Source organism: Ranitomeya variabilis, chromosome 8 (genome assembly GCF_051348905.1).
Source record: "Ranitomeya variabilis isolate aRanVar5 chromosome 8, aRanVar5.hap1, whole genome shotgun sequence".
Classification (NCBI taxonomy): domain Eukaryota; kingdom Metazoa; phylum Chordata; class Amphibia; order Anura; family Dendrobatidae; genus Ranitomeya; species Ranitomeya variabilis.
Genome location: NC_135239.1, coordinates 70042967 through 70060069, shown reverse-complemented (window position 1 = coordinate 70060069; position 17103 = coordinate 70042967). Strand labels below are relative to the sequence as shown.

Sequence of the window (17103 nt, the reverse complement as noted above, 5' to 3'; positions counted from 1 at the left end):
TACAACCTTCTGGGGATCATTTCCGTGAAGACCCTATTCTGTTCAGCATGACTGTGCCCCAGTGCAGAAGGCGAGGTCCGTAGCTGGATGAGTCTGGTGTCCCAGAACTTGACTGGCCCACACGGAGACGGCAATCCAGGCTCTCCCCTCAACATCTGTGTCTCACCTCACAAATACTCTTCTGGATCAATGGGAGAAAATTCCCAGAGACGCCTCTTGTAGAAAACTTTCCCAGAATAGTGGAAGCTACTATAGCTGCAAAGGGGGAACCAACCCCACACTAATGCCTCTAAGGAAGAGATGTGGTAAAAGCTCCTGCACTGTAGGTGCCATGCTTTGTCCTATCACTGATGTGTCTGCACTATAGAAACACTGCTAATGTCCTCCTCACTGTAAGGTAACATGATAAGGGAGGGATGGAAACAGCAAATAACTTATAGTTGGGATCTTAAAAAGTGACATGTTTGGAAGAGAGGTCCCTTCAATAATCTACTTAATACAATGTCATCCAAAGTAATGTAATAAAATCATCATAAATGGTATCCAAGAACACATTCTCCAAATTGAGTCAGGCTGGGGGTCCTTTGGTTTTCCACTTGTGTTTCATGTGTCTTTTATATTGTACTTCATTGTACCAATTCTATGAGTATTGCAATTTGTGTCATTCACTGATAGTGAGAATGGAGGGCTCTGCTTACAGCCGGGGTGGGCACAGACAGAAGATGCCCCTGTTGCAGGAACAATATTTGGGCCCTTTTCAGCCAAACCGCTCATCATAATGCACAATTCCACCTGCTTTGAAGATGGTAGTGGTCTCCTTACCTTACGGGCCCCTGTGCGGCTGCACAGGTCGCTCCAATGGTGTGGTGACCCCTGGCTAACAGCCCATTACAGATTACCACATTCTCCACCTTTTCCGTGGCGTGGGGCGATACTTTATTTCACTTCTTCTGTGCTCTTTGTAGCTCGGGGAATAACTAATAATTTTGATGTTTAGTAATGTAAACCAGGCTGGTATATTGATAAGAGATGGTTAATGTTCCTTCTGACTGATCACATGCTGATTGTTTCGTAACTGTAATTTCTTGCCTATGACGTGGAAATGAAAGTGAAAACATGACAGCTTCCTCTATTAATCTGCACAGATCAGTTTAACCCACAACACGGAGTGATCTCCCCTAGACAGCCACGTGCAGATAACATCGTCCGTCATGGCGTTCCTCTTCTACTTCTACGCTTTTTCTGCAGTGTCCTCCACTGCAGGATCAGGTAAGTGAAACTGTTCTCCTATTACCTGACCTCACTTAAGAATTTAAAGGGGGGACAAGACCTAATATTTCCTGTATCTATAATGTTTGCTCGTCCTGAACATAAATTCTCTGTTTTTCATCCCCAGCTATCCCAATCTGCTCTTCAAGGCAAATAGTCACAGCCAGTGTAGGGGATTCTGTGGTCCTGTCTTGTCACTTCTCCTATGGAAAGTTTATGAATAATCTCACCGTAATCTGGAAGAAAATAACGGAAGGAACCGAGGCCATTGTGGTGTATGACAAAAGCAATACATTAACCAACCTAAGTGCAGATTATTCCCATAGGACGGCAATGCACAAGGACTGGTTCCTGCGCAAAGATGCTACTCTGACTGTGACAAGGATCAGGTCGGAGGATGCTGGGGAGTACAGCTGCTGGATGGTACGGTCTCCACCGAGCCGAGGAACTGAGCACAAGTGCTGCACCAGACGCCTGTATGTGACCCAGGAGAAAGGTAAAACCTGCTCATGTGAACGCAGCTGTACAGTGACATCATTCATGGTCATAGCTCCACAACTAAGCAATACACACATAGAAAGTGTCAAGTGTCCTGAGACATAAAACCAACACAGCACGTAACCATAAATCTACACAACACCTGAACATAGCAATAGTAAAGGAGTGGTCTGGTATCCAAACAATCATATTTAGCATTACTATACATAAGAAATACCGGTAATAGTTTTCTTAATAGATAGGTGGCCCAAGATTGTATATTGCAACAGAGAGGAATCAGCGACAGAAAGGAAATAAGAACAGAGACCTAGCCCTATTCAAGAAAGCTGACCGAGAAATAACCATGTATAACATGATTCCATTACATACAGTATGTATTAAAAATGGCCCAGCAAAAAAGGAGTAAGAATCAGGTAAAATTGGAGTATCAGAGGTATAGTGGGTCTCTTATGGCAAGGAACAGACAATTAACACCCACATTGGGGCATAATCCTGCCATATCAGGGCTTATAAAACTAGTCCTAATATTGAGATGATACAACATTCCCCAGCTTTATCAATAGGAACAAACCCATCATCCAGAATGACATAAAACCTGATCATTGTATGTACTGACAAATCAGTGGATCACAGGTGGCCAGCTTTTGCCTATGGGGCCAAGTGCGTTCTGATTTTCACGGACTGAAAGAATGAAGGAGATGGAGAAACTTTTTTTTTCTCTCCATATCTGTGAAAATCTGATCGTACAGTTTTTCTCGGTCGTGTCGCACTACCCTGATTTAAACTCCATTTTCTCTGCATAGCTGCACTTCAAGTCACCAGCTACACAAGGTTTTAAAGCTATTTATCTGCAGATTACCCTTATGTCTGCAGGTAAATAACCATTCTGGTGACGTCAGGTTCCCTTTAAGATAACATATGAAAACACCAAGCAACTGCAATGAACATGAGCGTACTGGGTGACAATCTGGAATACAAAAAGCTCATAGTGAATGTGAAAGAAGAGGAGGCAAAAAAACAAGAGACCTGTGTGTGGAGAAACGGGGTCAGTGGGTGCTGGCCCACCTGTCTTTAGCATGACTGCATGGACCACGGCTCATACCACTGAACGCCCGCTCTATCTCCCAGTGGGCAATACACTACACAGACAACACAGGGTTAAGGTAAAACAGTGTGGCAATACTTTATTGAACCACAGCACACAATAGCAAACAGAACACTCCCACCAATTACCCCAAGATGGTGCACATTACAGGGCCTCACCCTTCCGCTGACTCGTCGAGATAATGGTAGATGATATGTCAGAGCTCCCAGGGTCGCTACTCCATCTATGGATGAACGCACAGAGAAGGGGTAACGACAAGCATAGGGAGATGACCAAGAACTGTCCATAGAGTCCATACAAGGTCCAAAGCCAGTTGACACGAGAGTCGCCACCTGGCGTATCTGACCATCTCCATGGAACCAGGCGACCAGCGGGTCCCAATCCTGGCTTTCTCCAAACAGATCCATGGTTCAGAGATGGTCACTGGATCAGATCTGTGTCCTTCCAACCGGAGCCGAAAACCCCTGGGTTGTTTCCTATAGAATCATAGATCAGCGTCCCTCGTGATGGTGCCATGATGAATTGGCTGCAGTCCTTTCTCTTGTCTGTTGGGTGGTTTGCAGAATGTCCAGCTGATAGCTCTGTGTTACTTCAGTCTCCAGGATGTGATCTCAGTCTTTTTATACCCAAGGCATGTAAGCTATTTTTAGAATTACCCAGGGTCCTTCAGTCCAACATCAAGATAAGGTAAACAATGGTGATGGGATTAAGTAGCACTATTAGCATATAACCACACGTCAATAAACAAAGCTTAGCACACTCTATGTACAGTCACTATTACAGACTAAGGGTACCGTCACACAGTGGCATTTTTATCGCTACGATGGCACGATTCGTGACGTTCTAGCGATATCGTTACGATCTCGCAGTGTCTGACACGCTACTGCGATCAGACACCCTGCTGAGAATCATACGTCGTAGCAGATCGTTTGAAACTTTCTTTCATCGCTGGATCTCCCGCTGTCATCGCTGGATCGTTGTGTGTGACAGCGATCCAGCGATGCGTTCGCTTGTAACCAGGGTAAACATCGGGTTACTAAGCGCAGGGCCGCGCTTAGTAACCCGATGTTTACCCTGGTTACCAGCGTAAAAGTAAAAAAAAAAAAACAGTACATACTCACCATCTGATGTCCGTCAGGTCACTTGCCGTCTGCTTCCTGCTCTGACTGTCTGCCGGCCGGAAAGTGAGAGCAGATCACAGCGGTGACGTCACTGCTGCGCTCTGCTCTCACTGTACGGCGGCGCTCAGTCAGAGCGGGAAGCAGACGGCAAGGGACCTGACGGACATCAGATGGTGAGTATGTACGGTTTGTTTGTTTTTACTTTTACGCTGGTAACCAGGGTAAACATCGGGTTACTAAGCGCGGCCCTGCGCTTAGTAACCCGATGTTTACCCTGGTTACCAGCGAACCTCGGCATCGTTGGTCGCTGGAGAGCGGTCTGTGTGACAGCTCCCCAGCGACCACACAACGACTTACCAACGATCACGGCCAGGTCGTATCGCAGGTCGTGATCGTTGGTAAATCGTATAGTGAGACGGTACCCTCAGGGTACCGTTACACTAAACGATTTACCAACGATCACGACCAGCGATTCGACCTGGCCGTGATCGTTGGTAAGTCGTTGTGTGGTTGCTGGAGAGCTGTTACACAGACAGCTCTCCAGCGACCAACGATGCCGAAGTCCCCATGTAACCAGGGTAAACATCGGGTTACTAAGCGCAGGGCCGCGCTTAGTAACCCGATGTTTACCCTGGTTACCATTGTAAATGTAAAAAAAAAACAAACACTACATACTCACATTCCAATGTCTGTCACGTCCACCGCCGGCGGCTTCCCGCACTGACTGTGTCAGTGGCGGCCGTAAAGCACAGCACAGCGGTGATGTCACCGCTGTGCTCTGCTTTCACTTTACGGCCGGCGCTCACAGTCAGTGCGGGAAGCAGACGGCGGGGGACGTGACAGGCACCGGAATGTGAGTATGGAGTTTTTTGGGTTTTTTTTACATTTACAATGGTAACCAGGGTAAACATCGGGTTACTAAGCGCGGCCCTGCGCTTAGTAACCCGATGTTTACCCTGGTTACAAGCGAACACATCGCTGGATCAGTGTCACACACACCGATCCAGCGATGACAGCGGGAGATCCAGTGACGAAAGAAAGTTTCAAACGATCTGCTACGACGTACGATTCTCAGAGGGGTCCCTGATCGCTGCTGTGTGTCAGACACAGCGAGATCGTATGGATATCGCTGGAACGTCACGGATCGTGCCGTCGTAGCGACCAAAGTGCCACTGTGAGACGGTACCCTTACACAGTATGTTAGATAGTATATCAGTTGGCAAGTCTGTCTTCTTGACCCACCAGACATAAACACTTAAATTCACAAGCCAATATACAGATAAAAAGCCAGTTCTTTTGGTTTGCAAAAAAAACATGGTTGTCTGGGAAATTAAGATACAATCTGGTTTCTTCACATTCCTCCCCCATCTTAATTAACCAGACATGATAGGCTTCCGATCATCCAGTTTCCCTTGAGCATATTCCATATGCTCCTTACGAGAATAAACTCCATACGTAATTGAAGAGTAACTACTGGTATCCATTGGGTCCACGCATGGCTTCCTCCACATTCCGTAGTTCCTGCATTAAATTCTATTCAATCTGTTGAAGCTGGAACATCTCCTGTAGTTTCCGTTTCTTGTTGAGGTCATATAGCTACTCTGGTCCTCTTCCCAAGGCCGCTTTGGTGGGGTTGGATATAGTGGCATCCGAAACCTGCTGTGCATGCCTCATCAATGGTCTGCTGGGTCTGTCTGTATACCTCCCTGGTTGTGAAGCCCTGGACAGTGTCTACAAACACCAGTCCCCTGCAGCTCCCCAACTTCGCCGGGCTGAGTAGTGTCCCACTGCTGTCACCAATGGTGGAGAAACGGGGTCAGTGGGTGCTCTCGTCCGCTGGCCCACCTGTCTTTAGCAAAACTGCATGGACCACGGCTCATACCACTGAACGCCCGCTCTATCTCCCAGTGGGCAATACACTACACAGACAACACAGGGTTAAGGTAAAACAGTGTGGCAATACTTTATTGAACCACAGCACACTATAGCAAACAGAACACTCCCACCAATTACCCCAAGATGGTGCACATTACAGGGCCTCACCCTTCCGCTGACTCGTCGAGATTATGGTAGATGATATGTCAGAGCTCCCAGGGTCGCTACTCCATCTGTGGATGCACGCAGAGAGAAGGGGTAATGACAACCATAGGGAGATGACCAAGAACTGTCCATAGAGTCCATACAAGGTCCAAAGCCAGTTGACACGATGTCAGAGCTCCCAGGGTCGCTACTCCATCTGTGGATGAACGCACAGAGAAGGGGTAACGACAAGCATAGGGTGATGACCAAGAACTGTCCATAGAGTCCATACAAGGTCCAAAGCCAGTTGACACGATGTCAGAGCTCCCAGGGTCGCTACTCCATCTGTGGATGCACGCAGAGAGAAGGGGTAACGACAAGCATAGGGAGATGACCAAGAACTGTCCATAGAGTCCATACAAGGTCCAAAGCCAGTTGACACGAGAGTCACCACCTGGCTTATCTGACCATCTCCATGGAACCAGGCGACCAGCGGGTCCCAACCCTGGCTTTCTCCAAACAGATCCATGGTTCAGAGATGGTCACTGGGTCAGATCTGTGTCCTTCCAACCGGAGCCGAAAACCCCTGGGTTGTTTCCTATAGAATCATAGATCAGCGTCCCTCGTGATGGTGCCATGATGAATTGGCTGCAGTCCTTTCTCTTGTCTGTTGGGTGGTTTGCAGAATGTCTGGCTGATAGCTCTGTGTTACTTCAGTCTCCCAGGATGTGATCTCTGAGTCTTTTTATACCCAAGGCATGTAAGCTATTTTTAGAATTACCCAGGGTCCTTGAGTCCAACATCAAGATAAGGTAAACAATGGTGATGGGATCAAGGTAGCACTATTAGCATATCAGCACACATCAATAAACAAAGCTTAGCACACTCTATGTACAGTCACTATTACAGACTTAAGGTACCGTCACACTCAGCGACGCTGTGGCGATATAGACAACGAGCCGACCTAAACTAGATCGCTGGAGCGTCGCTGTAGAGGTTTAGGTCGCTGTAGAGACGTCAAACACAGCAGCTCCAGAACGATGCAGGAGCGATCCAGTGACGTAATGGCGACTCACTTCTCGTTCTCGCTGGTTATTAGCTCCATGTCAAAAACAGCCGGAGTCGTTGCTTTTGATGTCAAACATGACGATACACGCCGACCTGGCGACGAAATAAAGTTCTGGACTTCTAGCTCCGACCAGCGATGGCACAGCGGGATCCAGATCGCTGCTGCGTGTCAAACACAACGAGATCGCTATCCAGTACGCTGCAACGTCACGGATTGTTGTCTTTATCTTTGCAAAGTTGCTGAGTGTGACGGTACCTTTACACAGTATGTTAGATAGTATATCAGTTGGCAAGTCTGTCTTCTTGACCCACCAGACATAAACACTTAAATTCACAAGCCAATATACAGATAAAAAGCCAGTTCTTTTGGTTTGTAAAAACAACATGGTTGTCTGGGAAATTAAGATACAATCTGTTTTCTTCACACTGTGATCAAGCCCTAGACCAGAGGACGGCTGGGAAGTCCCCACATTAGGGCATGTTCACATTGGGCGGATTTCCTGTAAGTTTTACAATGCAAAAATTATCTGCATGCTATTAAAAATCCAGACCATTCTCTATTCTGCTGCAGACTTCAACTTTGCTGGTATAATTTGTGAAATCATCACAATTATCGATGACGGGGGGCTTTTGCTGTGGGACCCTGTGGGTTCTAGTTTTGATTGAGAAAAACAGTTATGGATTAATAAGCTGATGGAGACTGATTTGCCTTTTTTCTTGCAGGTGACACAATACAGCTTGTTGTGGCCTGGAGCGTATATCTCAGCTTCTTGTCTCTCCTTCTTCTATTTCTATTCGATTGCAGTAAAAAGAAACCTTGCTTAGACAGGCTCAATGACATCTAAGGAAGCAAGAACTATTGAAAATACATTTTTACCAGCTTTTTGCACGTTTATAATCAACGTTCAATGTGTTTCTGTTGAGCACAAACCATAATAGAAAAATGTATAACATAAATAAAAAGAGCACATTGTGATATATGCAAATTTAAGGGGTCGTCTGGCCTTAGGGTCCCAGTCTGCAGCCACTCTACGTGACTACTTGTGAATCTTCACATCGTGCTCACTGCGTGCGGTGAGGATCTCCCGATGCTGGTGCCGGGAGTGTCGGGCGCGTGCCCACAAGTATACATTTCCATACATGCCGACTAGACATGCTCTGCCTCGCACATAGAGTGACTGCAGACTTGTAGCCTAATGCTGGACTACTCTTTTACGGTGCCAAAAAGGCTTGAGCAAAGTTTGTAAACCAAAATATGGTGTGAAGTAATATTGTTTTTTATCTACCAGGGGCTCTTACCCATCTCTTGCTATTCATGATAATGATGTCCCTTTACTTGGCAGGGATCAGATACAAATGCTACCACTGCCTCCCCTTAATTACACCATTGCAGGGTTAAAGGGTTACTCCCATCTTCATACATGGATATTGTATGACAGTGCTTGAAAAACAAAGCACATTTGCAATTTTCTGCTTCCTAGAATTTACAGCCAGTCTTGAGATATTAACCCTTTTCTTTTGGAGACCGACCACCGCAGCTGTCTAGCTCTTAAGCACTGCACTGAAGCTGGCCAATTTTAAGAGGTACCCGTGCACGCCAGTTTTAAGACAATGTTTAGTAGCTTAACAGAAAAAAGAAAGCCAAGGCTGCACATATTCTGCTATCTAGCAGCGGTGGTCGGTCGCCAAGGCGATGAACTGTAAATGAAAGCCAAGAAAGGTGTTAATATCTCAAGAAAGAATGAAAATGTCAATAGGCAGTAAATTACAAAAATCAGATCTATATACAAGCTGTAACTGACAAGACGCATTAATGAAGACGGGAATAGCCCTTTAAGTTCTACTGTCACAACAAATTATTAAAGTCCCACAATTTTTAGTAAAGTGGTTTCCAATTGCCATTACATGTTACAGCTGTACTCAGTGCTGTAGCCTCTCATGGTCACTGGTGGAAATGTTCAGCTGGTGGTCTAAGGCACTGAGAGTCCATGGCAAACTCCACATTACTCTAGGACAGTGCACTGGTCAATGGTAACATCTCTAGTGGTCTAAGGCAGTTATTACTGGCAATGTCCAAACCCCTGGTGATCTAATGAAGCGGTCAGTGCTAACAAACATTGTTACATAGGTTGGAAAAAGACCGAGGTCCATCAAGTTCAACCTTTCTTCACCAATTGTATATTTTGTCAGTAATTTAACTATAACCCACAATGTTATGTACTGAGGAAATCATCCAGCCCTTTTTTAAAACCTGATATAGTGTCTGCCGCTACTACCTCCTGTGATCGACATTCCTCATTCTGACTGCTCTAACTGTAAAGAACCCTTTCCTGTTTAGCTGCTAGAATCGCCTTTCTTCCACTTGTGATGAGTGCCCCCTGGTCCTTAGTATGGTCCTTGGAAGGAATAAGTCATGTACCTGTCCTTTGCACTGACCACACATATATTTAGACATGTAAATGAGATCTCCTTGGGGACGTCTTTTTTTCCAAGCTAAACAAGTCCAGCTTTTCCAACCAATCATCATGAGAGTCCTTCCATCCCTTGTAGTAATCTTGTTGCCTGTCGTTGAACTGATTCTAACTTCTGAATGTCCTTTTTAAAACGTGGAGCCCAAAACTGGATCCGATATTCTAGATGTTACATCACCAGTGATTTATAGAGGGGTAGCAATACATTGGGACAGCGGGATTTTATTTCTCTTTTTATACATCCTAAATTCTTGTTTGCTTTTGCGGCTGCTGTTTGACATTAAGTACTGCTGCTCAGCTTACTTGTAACCAGAATACCCAAGTCCTTCTCCTGTTCTGTAGTCTCAAATATGGTCGGTCCCATTTAATGTAAATGCAGCAACAGGATTACTCTGCCCTAGGTGCATTACTCTACATGTATCAATACCTAATGGTCTAGAGAAATTAAGGGGTTTAATTGGAACAACTCACATCATTTTGCTCTACTAAATAGCCCCCATTGCCATAGAGGTCATGTAATGTGCATGCCTGACGAGTCTGCAAGGGTGGCGCTGGATATCGGTTCAGTCATGCTCCCCCGATCAGCAGTGGCTTCCAATGCATTTGTTGATGGCACTGACAGCACTGCCATCACGCTGCGTGCTGACACCCAGCTCCCTGGGCATGCATACTGATGCCGGGTGAACAGCCCTAGCTTTATTTTCAATCTGCGCATGCTCTGGAAGCTACTGCAGGATGCCGCTGAGTGCCTGTGATTTCCAGGGCATGTGCAGACCGAAAATCAAGCTGGGGACATACAGCCAGCCTCAATACACATACACGAGGCCTGGCTGTCAGCGCACAGGAGCGGGATTTCCGAGCGATGCTCAAGGACATCAAGCAGCCCAGGCCATCAATCACACTGCGGTGGGCGCCATTACTAACCATGGGAGCATAACTGAGCCGATATCCAGCTCCTCCCACATGACTGGAAGGTATGGATCTACATCGAAGGTGATAAAAAGATTAAAAGTGCTTTTTTACTGATACACCGGGGTGTTTATCTTACAGACACGTTAGCGATGCACATTACATTACTTATACGGCAACGGGGACAGTTTAGTTGGCAAAATGAAGTGACAGGTTCCCTTTAAATCAGAATTACTTGTAGCCTATGACAATGAAGGGATTACAATCAGCTTCACGGGTATTGTAGGGCAGGCCCAGACAGGACTGTGCGGCTGGGACAGTACTACCCCACAATTATCAATATAACTGGCAGAGCCCCTCCTAAGCTGTATGTATGCACCGCTATACCCCTCACATCTACCTATATTCATCTCTGCAGGCCAATCTGACAACAAGGGGGAAAAAATGTGTAAATATATTCCTAACATACATCTGTTTCTTGCACTTAAAGATTCTGCCTATAGTAAACCATAAGTTTCACTTTTCTATGCTGGAATATCTCTAATAGTTTTCTGTCTGTACCTCATCATGTCCGGATGAAGATATAATATAACACAAAGTACTGGATATGATTTGGACTGTTATTTATTCTCTTGGAGCACTTTTTTTCAGAATTCTGTGCCTTTTTCTAGCTCTTTCACTATATGATGCTGTTTTGATAACTAAATTAAAATAAATAACCAAGTGTTTGACATAATTACAGTCTTGATATTCATTACCACAGAGGAAGTTCTTTTTCTTGGGGCTCATTTACACAGACCAATAATCCTGAAGGAGTTTTTCATTTATTATCGGCCTCGTTAAGGTTGATTAAAAATAATCATTGTCGGCAGCAGATTGTCCTGAGGAAACATGATGATCTATGCACACAGAATGATTATATTTGGGAACATGGAAGTGCGGTCAGCCTGTTCATACACTTAGCCATTTGCCAGTCGTTTAACAGCTGCAATCTAGTTGTCAAACGCAGCCTTAGTATTGTTGGACACAGCACCATAATGGGCCACAATGGACAGTGATATAAGATAAGACTAACTTGCAGCTGGACTTTCAACACCCGATCCTTTTGCTTTCTTTGCAGACAAGTCCGGAAGCGGCTTTCTATTCTTTCCACTATGGAAACATATGTATGATCGGCCGAGGGCTCTCATGCATGAGGGAGTCGGGAAAGATAGATGTATGAATGAACATGTGTATGGCAAATAAATATCAGTATGGCAAGCTTTTCCTTTGGAATATAAAAATGGAAAAGTGTCCTTTCGGCTTCCATCAGGCCAGTGTACATCAGCCTGATAATATCAGCTCACAGCTGTCTGCTTTATCTTTGCTGGTTATAAAAAATGGGGGGGAACTCAGGTCATTTTTTTCATTTATTTATTACCTTAATACATGTACAGTAAACTACACATGCAAGGCACTAATTATATATCTCATGGACATCTGTTGTGAATTAGACTTTTTTGGCTCCCTCTTGTGGTTACTAGTGATATGACTCTGGGATTTCCTTCCCTCAGTTTGCACCCAGCTGGGTCGTTACTTCAGGGGTGTTGCTATATAAACCTCCTGGAACCTTAGTCCAGTGCCTGGCATCGGTGTTATCAGACACATTCTGTTTGCTCCTGTTTGCTGGTCCTGGTTCGTGCAAAATTAAGCTAAGTCTTGCTTCTTTGTTTTTTGGGTTATTTGTTTGCTATCATTTTTGTCCAGCTTGTACTAAATGTGATTCCTGACCTTGCTGGAAGCTCTAGGGGGCTGGTGTTCTCCCCCCGGGCCGTTAGACGGTTCGGGGGTTCTTGAATTTCCAGTGTGGATATTTTTGATAGGATTTTTTGCTGACCATATAAGTTATCTTTCTATATTCTGCTATTAGCTAGTGGGCCTCTCTTTGCTAAATACCTAGCTCATTCTTATGTTTCTCTTTTCCTCTTACCTCACCGTTATTATTTGTGGGGGGCTTTCTATCCAACTTTTGGGGTATTTCCTCTGGAGACAAGAAAGGTCTTTCTTTTCCCTTCTAGGGGTAGTTAGCTCTCCGGCTGGCGCGAGACGTCTAGGATCAACGTAGGAACGTTCCCCGGCTGCTGGTATTTGTGGTGCTAGGATTAGTTATATGGTCAGCCCAGTTACCACTGCCCTATGAGCTGGTTTTCTGTATTTACAGACTTAGCATTATTCCTGAGACCCTCTGCCATTGGGGTCATAACAGACATCTATCTCTTTGCACATCATTAACCTAAACATCTGTCATTTCTATTCTATTACGTGTCACATGGACAGAACATGGATGACACACATGTGTACCACAAGTATTTCACACAGGCACACAACCCTGGGGCCTCAGAAAGCGCAGCAGACTGCTTTTTTCTATACAGAGGGCTATGGCAAGAAATTAGACCATGCAGTATTATTATTGTTTTCACAATGGGACCCGAAGGCTAATTTATGCTACTGGATGCGCGGCTCAATCACAGAGTGCACAGAACCTAAGGGTCTTAATACTGTGACCATACAATAAACTATGGAGTAAATAGTCTGATACCACAGACGCTGGAGGGATTTCTTGCTCCTTGAGCTGCCGGCTGTGTTATCTCTACTGCTGTTAGAAGAAGTGATTCCGCTGAAACATAAAACAAAAAATGACAGCCATTCCATTTTTACCATGGAAGAACGCATGTCTCAGAATGGCTCAGAATGGGGTTGGGCACGGCGACACTACCTATGTACAGGCTGCGATTCCTTGTATGTGCCTCGTTGACAAGATTCTTTAAGCAGCCATACTGATGGGAATCTTCCAGTGAAACCCCTGACCATATTTTCTGACTGCGGACCGGCAGTAAGAACCTGCTAGCTGTTGTCATGCTTTCAAAAAAAGTAATAGACCAACAATTAGCTTTCTGATCTTTTCTAATGCAAAAAAAAGTGTAGAGTGATATTGGGCCATTTATCTCCCTTTTCTTGCATTGCAAAAAAATAAATTGACATTTAAAGGGGGGAATCTGTCACCAAGTTTTTACAAACTAATCTGAGAGCAGCATGCTATTGAGGCAGAGACCCTGATTCCAGCAATGTGTTACTTAGCAGGCTGTTTGCTGTAGTTTTGATAAACTCACTGTTTTATCAGCAGATTATCACTAGAGGACTAGTAAAACTGTTGCCAGGTTGTCCTCCATATTCATGAGCTCTGTATAACCCCATGTCCACCATTGATTGGCAGCTTTCTGCCTATGCACAGGGTACACAGAAAGCTGCCAATCAGTGCATTGGGCGGGGTTATACCAGAGAACTGGTAGATCTGCAGCAGAGAAAACAGTGATTGTATCAAAACTGTAGCAAGTAGCCCAGTAAGTGACTGGAATCAGGGTCTCTGCCCCTACATTATGCTGCTCTCAGATTAAGCAGCAAAAACTGGTGACATATTCCCTTTAACTCTATAGAAGAAAATATAGATGGCTTTATAAAAGTGTGCTGGCTATCTGGACCATTGCCAGCAAGTCATCATAGCACAAAACAAGGCGCTAAACATGAATTAAATCCAGTGGATTTTGTATTGTGATCTAGTTACAACCAAGGTATCATCCCTTTTCATAAAGTAACTTCATTTAACTAGAACTAAAAGACTTTGTTTTGTGTATGAATTGGGGATAATATAATATGCAAAAATTGCATACCTGGAAACCCTTATAATCTACAATCTAACAGGTTGGATGCCTTCAGTACTCCCAGATGATGTCTTGGTCATATCATTATTACCGCAGGATACAGAAGAATATGGCACTGGAAGATTTTCCTACAAACGAAAAAATAAAAGGTCACGAAAAGTTAACATCTTCACTAAAGAAGAAAAGTGATGTAAGAAAGGAAAAACCCACAGCAAAAAAAACACTTCATAATCTAAGCAGCACAAAACCGGAAACAAAAAGGGGCTGTTTTGCTTTGATATAGACAAAAGCTGCACTTCTGTAATCTCACAGAACACGTACAGGAAGCAAATATCATATGGGATATATATACACTCATGGACATTGTGACTGCAGCACCAAGAAGGGAACGCCCTGGCGGTTCGGCGATCACAGGATGGACAGTTGTGTTTATGAAGAAATGGACACAACCTTTTAAATATCTCTATTCCGTATCGAGTCTGAGCACCACCTGCAGAAATACAAGCAATTGATCCACATTCACACCAATGTATAAAAAAATCAGCAGCGTTACCTCAAGGGACCTCAAACGATTTTCTCACTTGCCAACGATATGCGATCTGCTTTATTACAGAAGCAGCTATTAATCATTTAGATGATCATTTATAGCTTCTTATGTTACAGAATATACGTAAAAATCAGATTCTATACGTATTGGATCTGATTTTTTTTTGGTGTACCCGTATACCTGAATGGGTGAGTTTCCTCCAATTTACGGAAGAATCTACTGCGTGCTGTGATTTTTTCACATGCAGATTCGGTTAGAAATAAAATATTGCTGTGTGAGCTTTTATGGGGGCATCAAAGTGTATGGGGACTATGAAAGGTGCATGTTAGTGGGTGGGAACATTAAGGGGCTTCAGTAGGTGCACTACTTCTGTGTACGTGCCGCAATAAATGTCCCTCTTCATGTGTTTAAAGGGATTGTTCACTACTGGGCCTGCAGCGCTGATTGTCCACAGGGATCCACAGTACTGTCAAGTGAGTGCTGGCAGAGACAGTGCCAACAATGGAGGGGAGTATAAGGCCTCGCTCACACGGTGTATAACACGACCGAGTGCTGTGCGATAAAACATGGCATAGCACTCGCATCAGTGTTATACTAGGGGGCAGCTCACATCTGCGATTATTTTCTCATCCTGATTTAGTATGATAGAACAATGGCAGCATGCTGCGGGTGCATCCGAGAATCAGCTCACGTGCACCCACATAAGTCTATGGGTGGCATGAAGCATCGGACTGCACTCAGATGTCATCCCAATGCAGCCCAATATACGCCAAGACAAGCAATGGAGGAGATGGAGAAATTACTTTCTCCGTCTGCACTGCAGGTGTGCTGTGATGCTCTGATGCGAGGGATCGGGGGACAGAGCACGGACACTCGGATCACGCTCGCAGCAGAGCTGGAGGTGAGGGTCATTAGTACATTGCATCTGATGCTATACGCTAGTGTGACCCCGGCCTATGTGCCATCAGTTTAAGGCCGGGGTCAATGCGAGAGACTCGCACGAGTCTCACGCATCAATAGCCGACACTGCCGCCAGAACTCGGGAGCGGAGCGTTCAGCTGCATAGAAGTACATGTATCCGCACGCTCCGGTCCCAAGTGCCGGCGGCAGTGCCGGGTATTGAGGCGAGAGACTCGTGTGGGTATCTCACATTTAACTCGCACGTGTGACCCCAGCCACAGAGGGGAAACTCAGTAGTGGACAACCTCTGTAAACCTTGAGGCGTCCCCTTCTGTGACCTGGCCATATACCTATATTTAGTGACGTAAGACTCTCACTATGGGACCCCATGATCGCTGTGTACCCCTCTGTGTCCCCTCCTCTGTATCCTGTGTATAATGTCTGCTCCTGTTATTCTCTGTGTAGAAGGAATAACTGCCCCAGACTGCAGCTTATAGAAAGCCTGGAGGGAGGACCCCCGGTATAAGGCACTCGGGGTCAGACCCTCTAGTCCCACAGGTCTAATAGCCGCCCCGGCAGTGCGGGGGTTAACCCTGCGGCAGCGCGAGCTCATCTCCATATATAAACACCTCTCACCTTCCTATCACCTCAGCTGTTCCCAGAATGCTCCTTGTCTCTCTTTTGGTGGTCAATAAAGTTGATTCAATTTTTTTTCAGTCAACTTTATTACAACAAGGACAACGTCCAATTTCTTTCCAGATTACAGTGGTCTCTGTTTGCTCGAGCTGTCTGCCGTCCACTGTGCAATGGCTGATGTGGGAGTGTGAGGTCAGCAGTGTGGGGAGGAGGAATCCTGCACTGACTGCTTCTGAAGAGAGGTCATCATCATCCTTATGTGTAGTGGGATAGTGTCTGTAATGCGTTTCTATAGGATAGCATGACACTATGTACACGTCACACATTTATGGTGGTGCAAAATAAAAACAAACAATGGCTGTTTTGTTTTTGCAAGAGTTGCATAATACCGCATGAACACCGTCTCACGCCACCCTACTACTTACACTCAGCGCGGGCAGTAAGGTGCATAGTCAGATATAACAGCAAGTTGTGCAGGGAGTCACTGCGATGATCCAGCCATCACCCTGGGGAGCGAGCAACCTGATTTTCTTCTTGGCATATCCTATTCCTTATTAGAAGTGAGGTTTTGACAAAGACCATCCCTGGACGAAACGTTAACCCTAACTTAATTGTCCGTCAAATTCTTCGTTCGCTATTGAGCACCTGGTGATGACTGTACGCACAAATAAAAGCATTAATTTTTCATAAACCTTCAAGTTTCATGTGTGCGGCTGTTTCTCTGTAAACACTACACACAGAGGGCAGGTAGAGAGTGACAGACCCCACACTACACATGGAGGGCAGGAAGAGAGTGACAGACCCCACACTACACATGGAGGGCAGGTAGAGAGTGACAGACCCCACACTACACATGGAGGGC

At 45.2% G+C, this 17103-nt stretch overlaps 2 protein-coding genes across 4 annotated transcripts in view; one reads left to right on the top strand and one right to left on the bottom strand.

Moving 5' to 3' along the window:
* The window catches only part of AGL (amylo-alpha-1,6-glucosidase and 4-alpha-glucanotransferase), an 85791-nt gene extending 69507 nt beyond the window's left edge, over positions 1 to 16284 (bottom strand). For both annotated transcript variants that reach the window (XM_077276374.1, XM_077276371.1), the window contains exons 1-2: positions 16242 to 16284; positions 14168 to 14286 (exon numbers count right to left, since the gene is read on the bottom strand). The gene's annotated coding sequence lies outside the window, so the exon portion shown is untranslated. The remainder of the gene's footprint in view (positions 1 to 14167; positions 14287 to 16241) is intronic.
* LOC143788785 (uncharacterized) lies at positions 1141 to 11449 on the top strand. Of its 2 annotated transcripts, none has more exons than XM_077278666.1 (3): positions 1141 to 1269; positions 1397 to 1765; positions 7804 to 11449. In XM_077278666.1, the coding sequence occupies exons 1-3, from the start codon at positions 1212 to 1214 to the stop codon at positions 7923 to 7925; spliced, it is 549 nt and encodes a 182-aa protein (XP_077134781.1). In that variant the 5' UTR covers positions 1141 to 1211; the 3' UTR covers positions 7926 to 11449. The 2 variants fall into 2 exon arrangements, with proteins under 2 accessions (XP_077134781.1, XP_077134782.1); XM_077278667.1 differs by lacking the exon at positions 7804 to 11449 and adding an exon at positions 2641 to 2782.
* Positions 16285 to 17103: the final 819 nt, after the last annotated feature.

Coding starts and splice junctions, on each gene's coding strand:
- LOC143788785 (XM_077278666.1), top strand. CDS start 1,212: ATGGCGTTCCTCTTCTACTTCTACGCTTTTTCTGCAGTGTCCTCCACT. Junction 1,270..1,396: donor GTCCTCCACTGCAGGATCAG/GTAAGTGAAACT, acceptor TTTCATCCCCAG/CTATCCCAATCTGCTCTTCA. Junction 1,766..7,803: donor GTATGTGACCCAGGAGAAAG/GTAAAACCTGCT, acceptor TTTTTCTTGCAG/GTGACACAATACAGCTTGTT.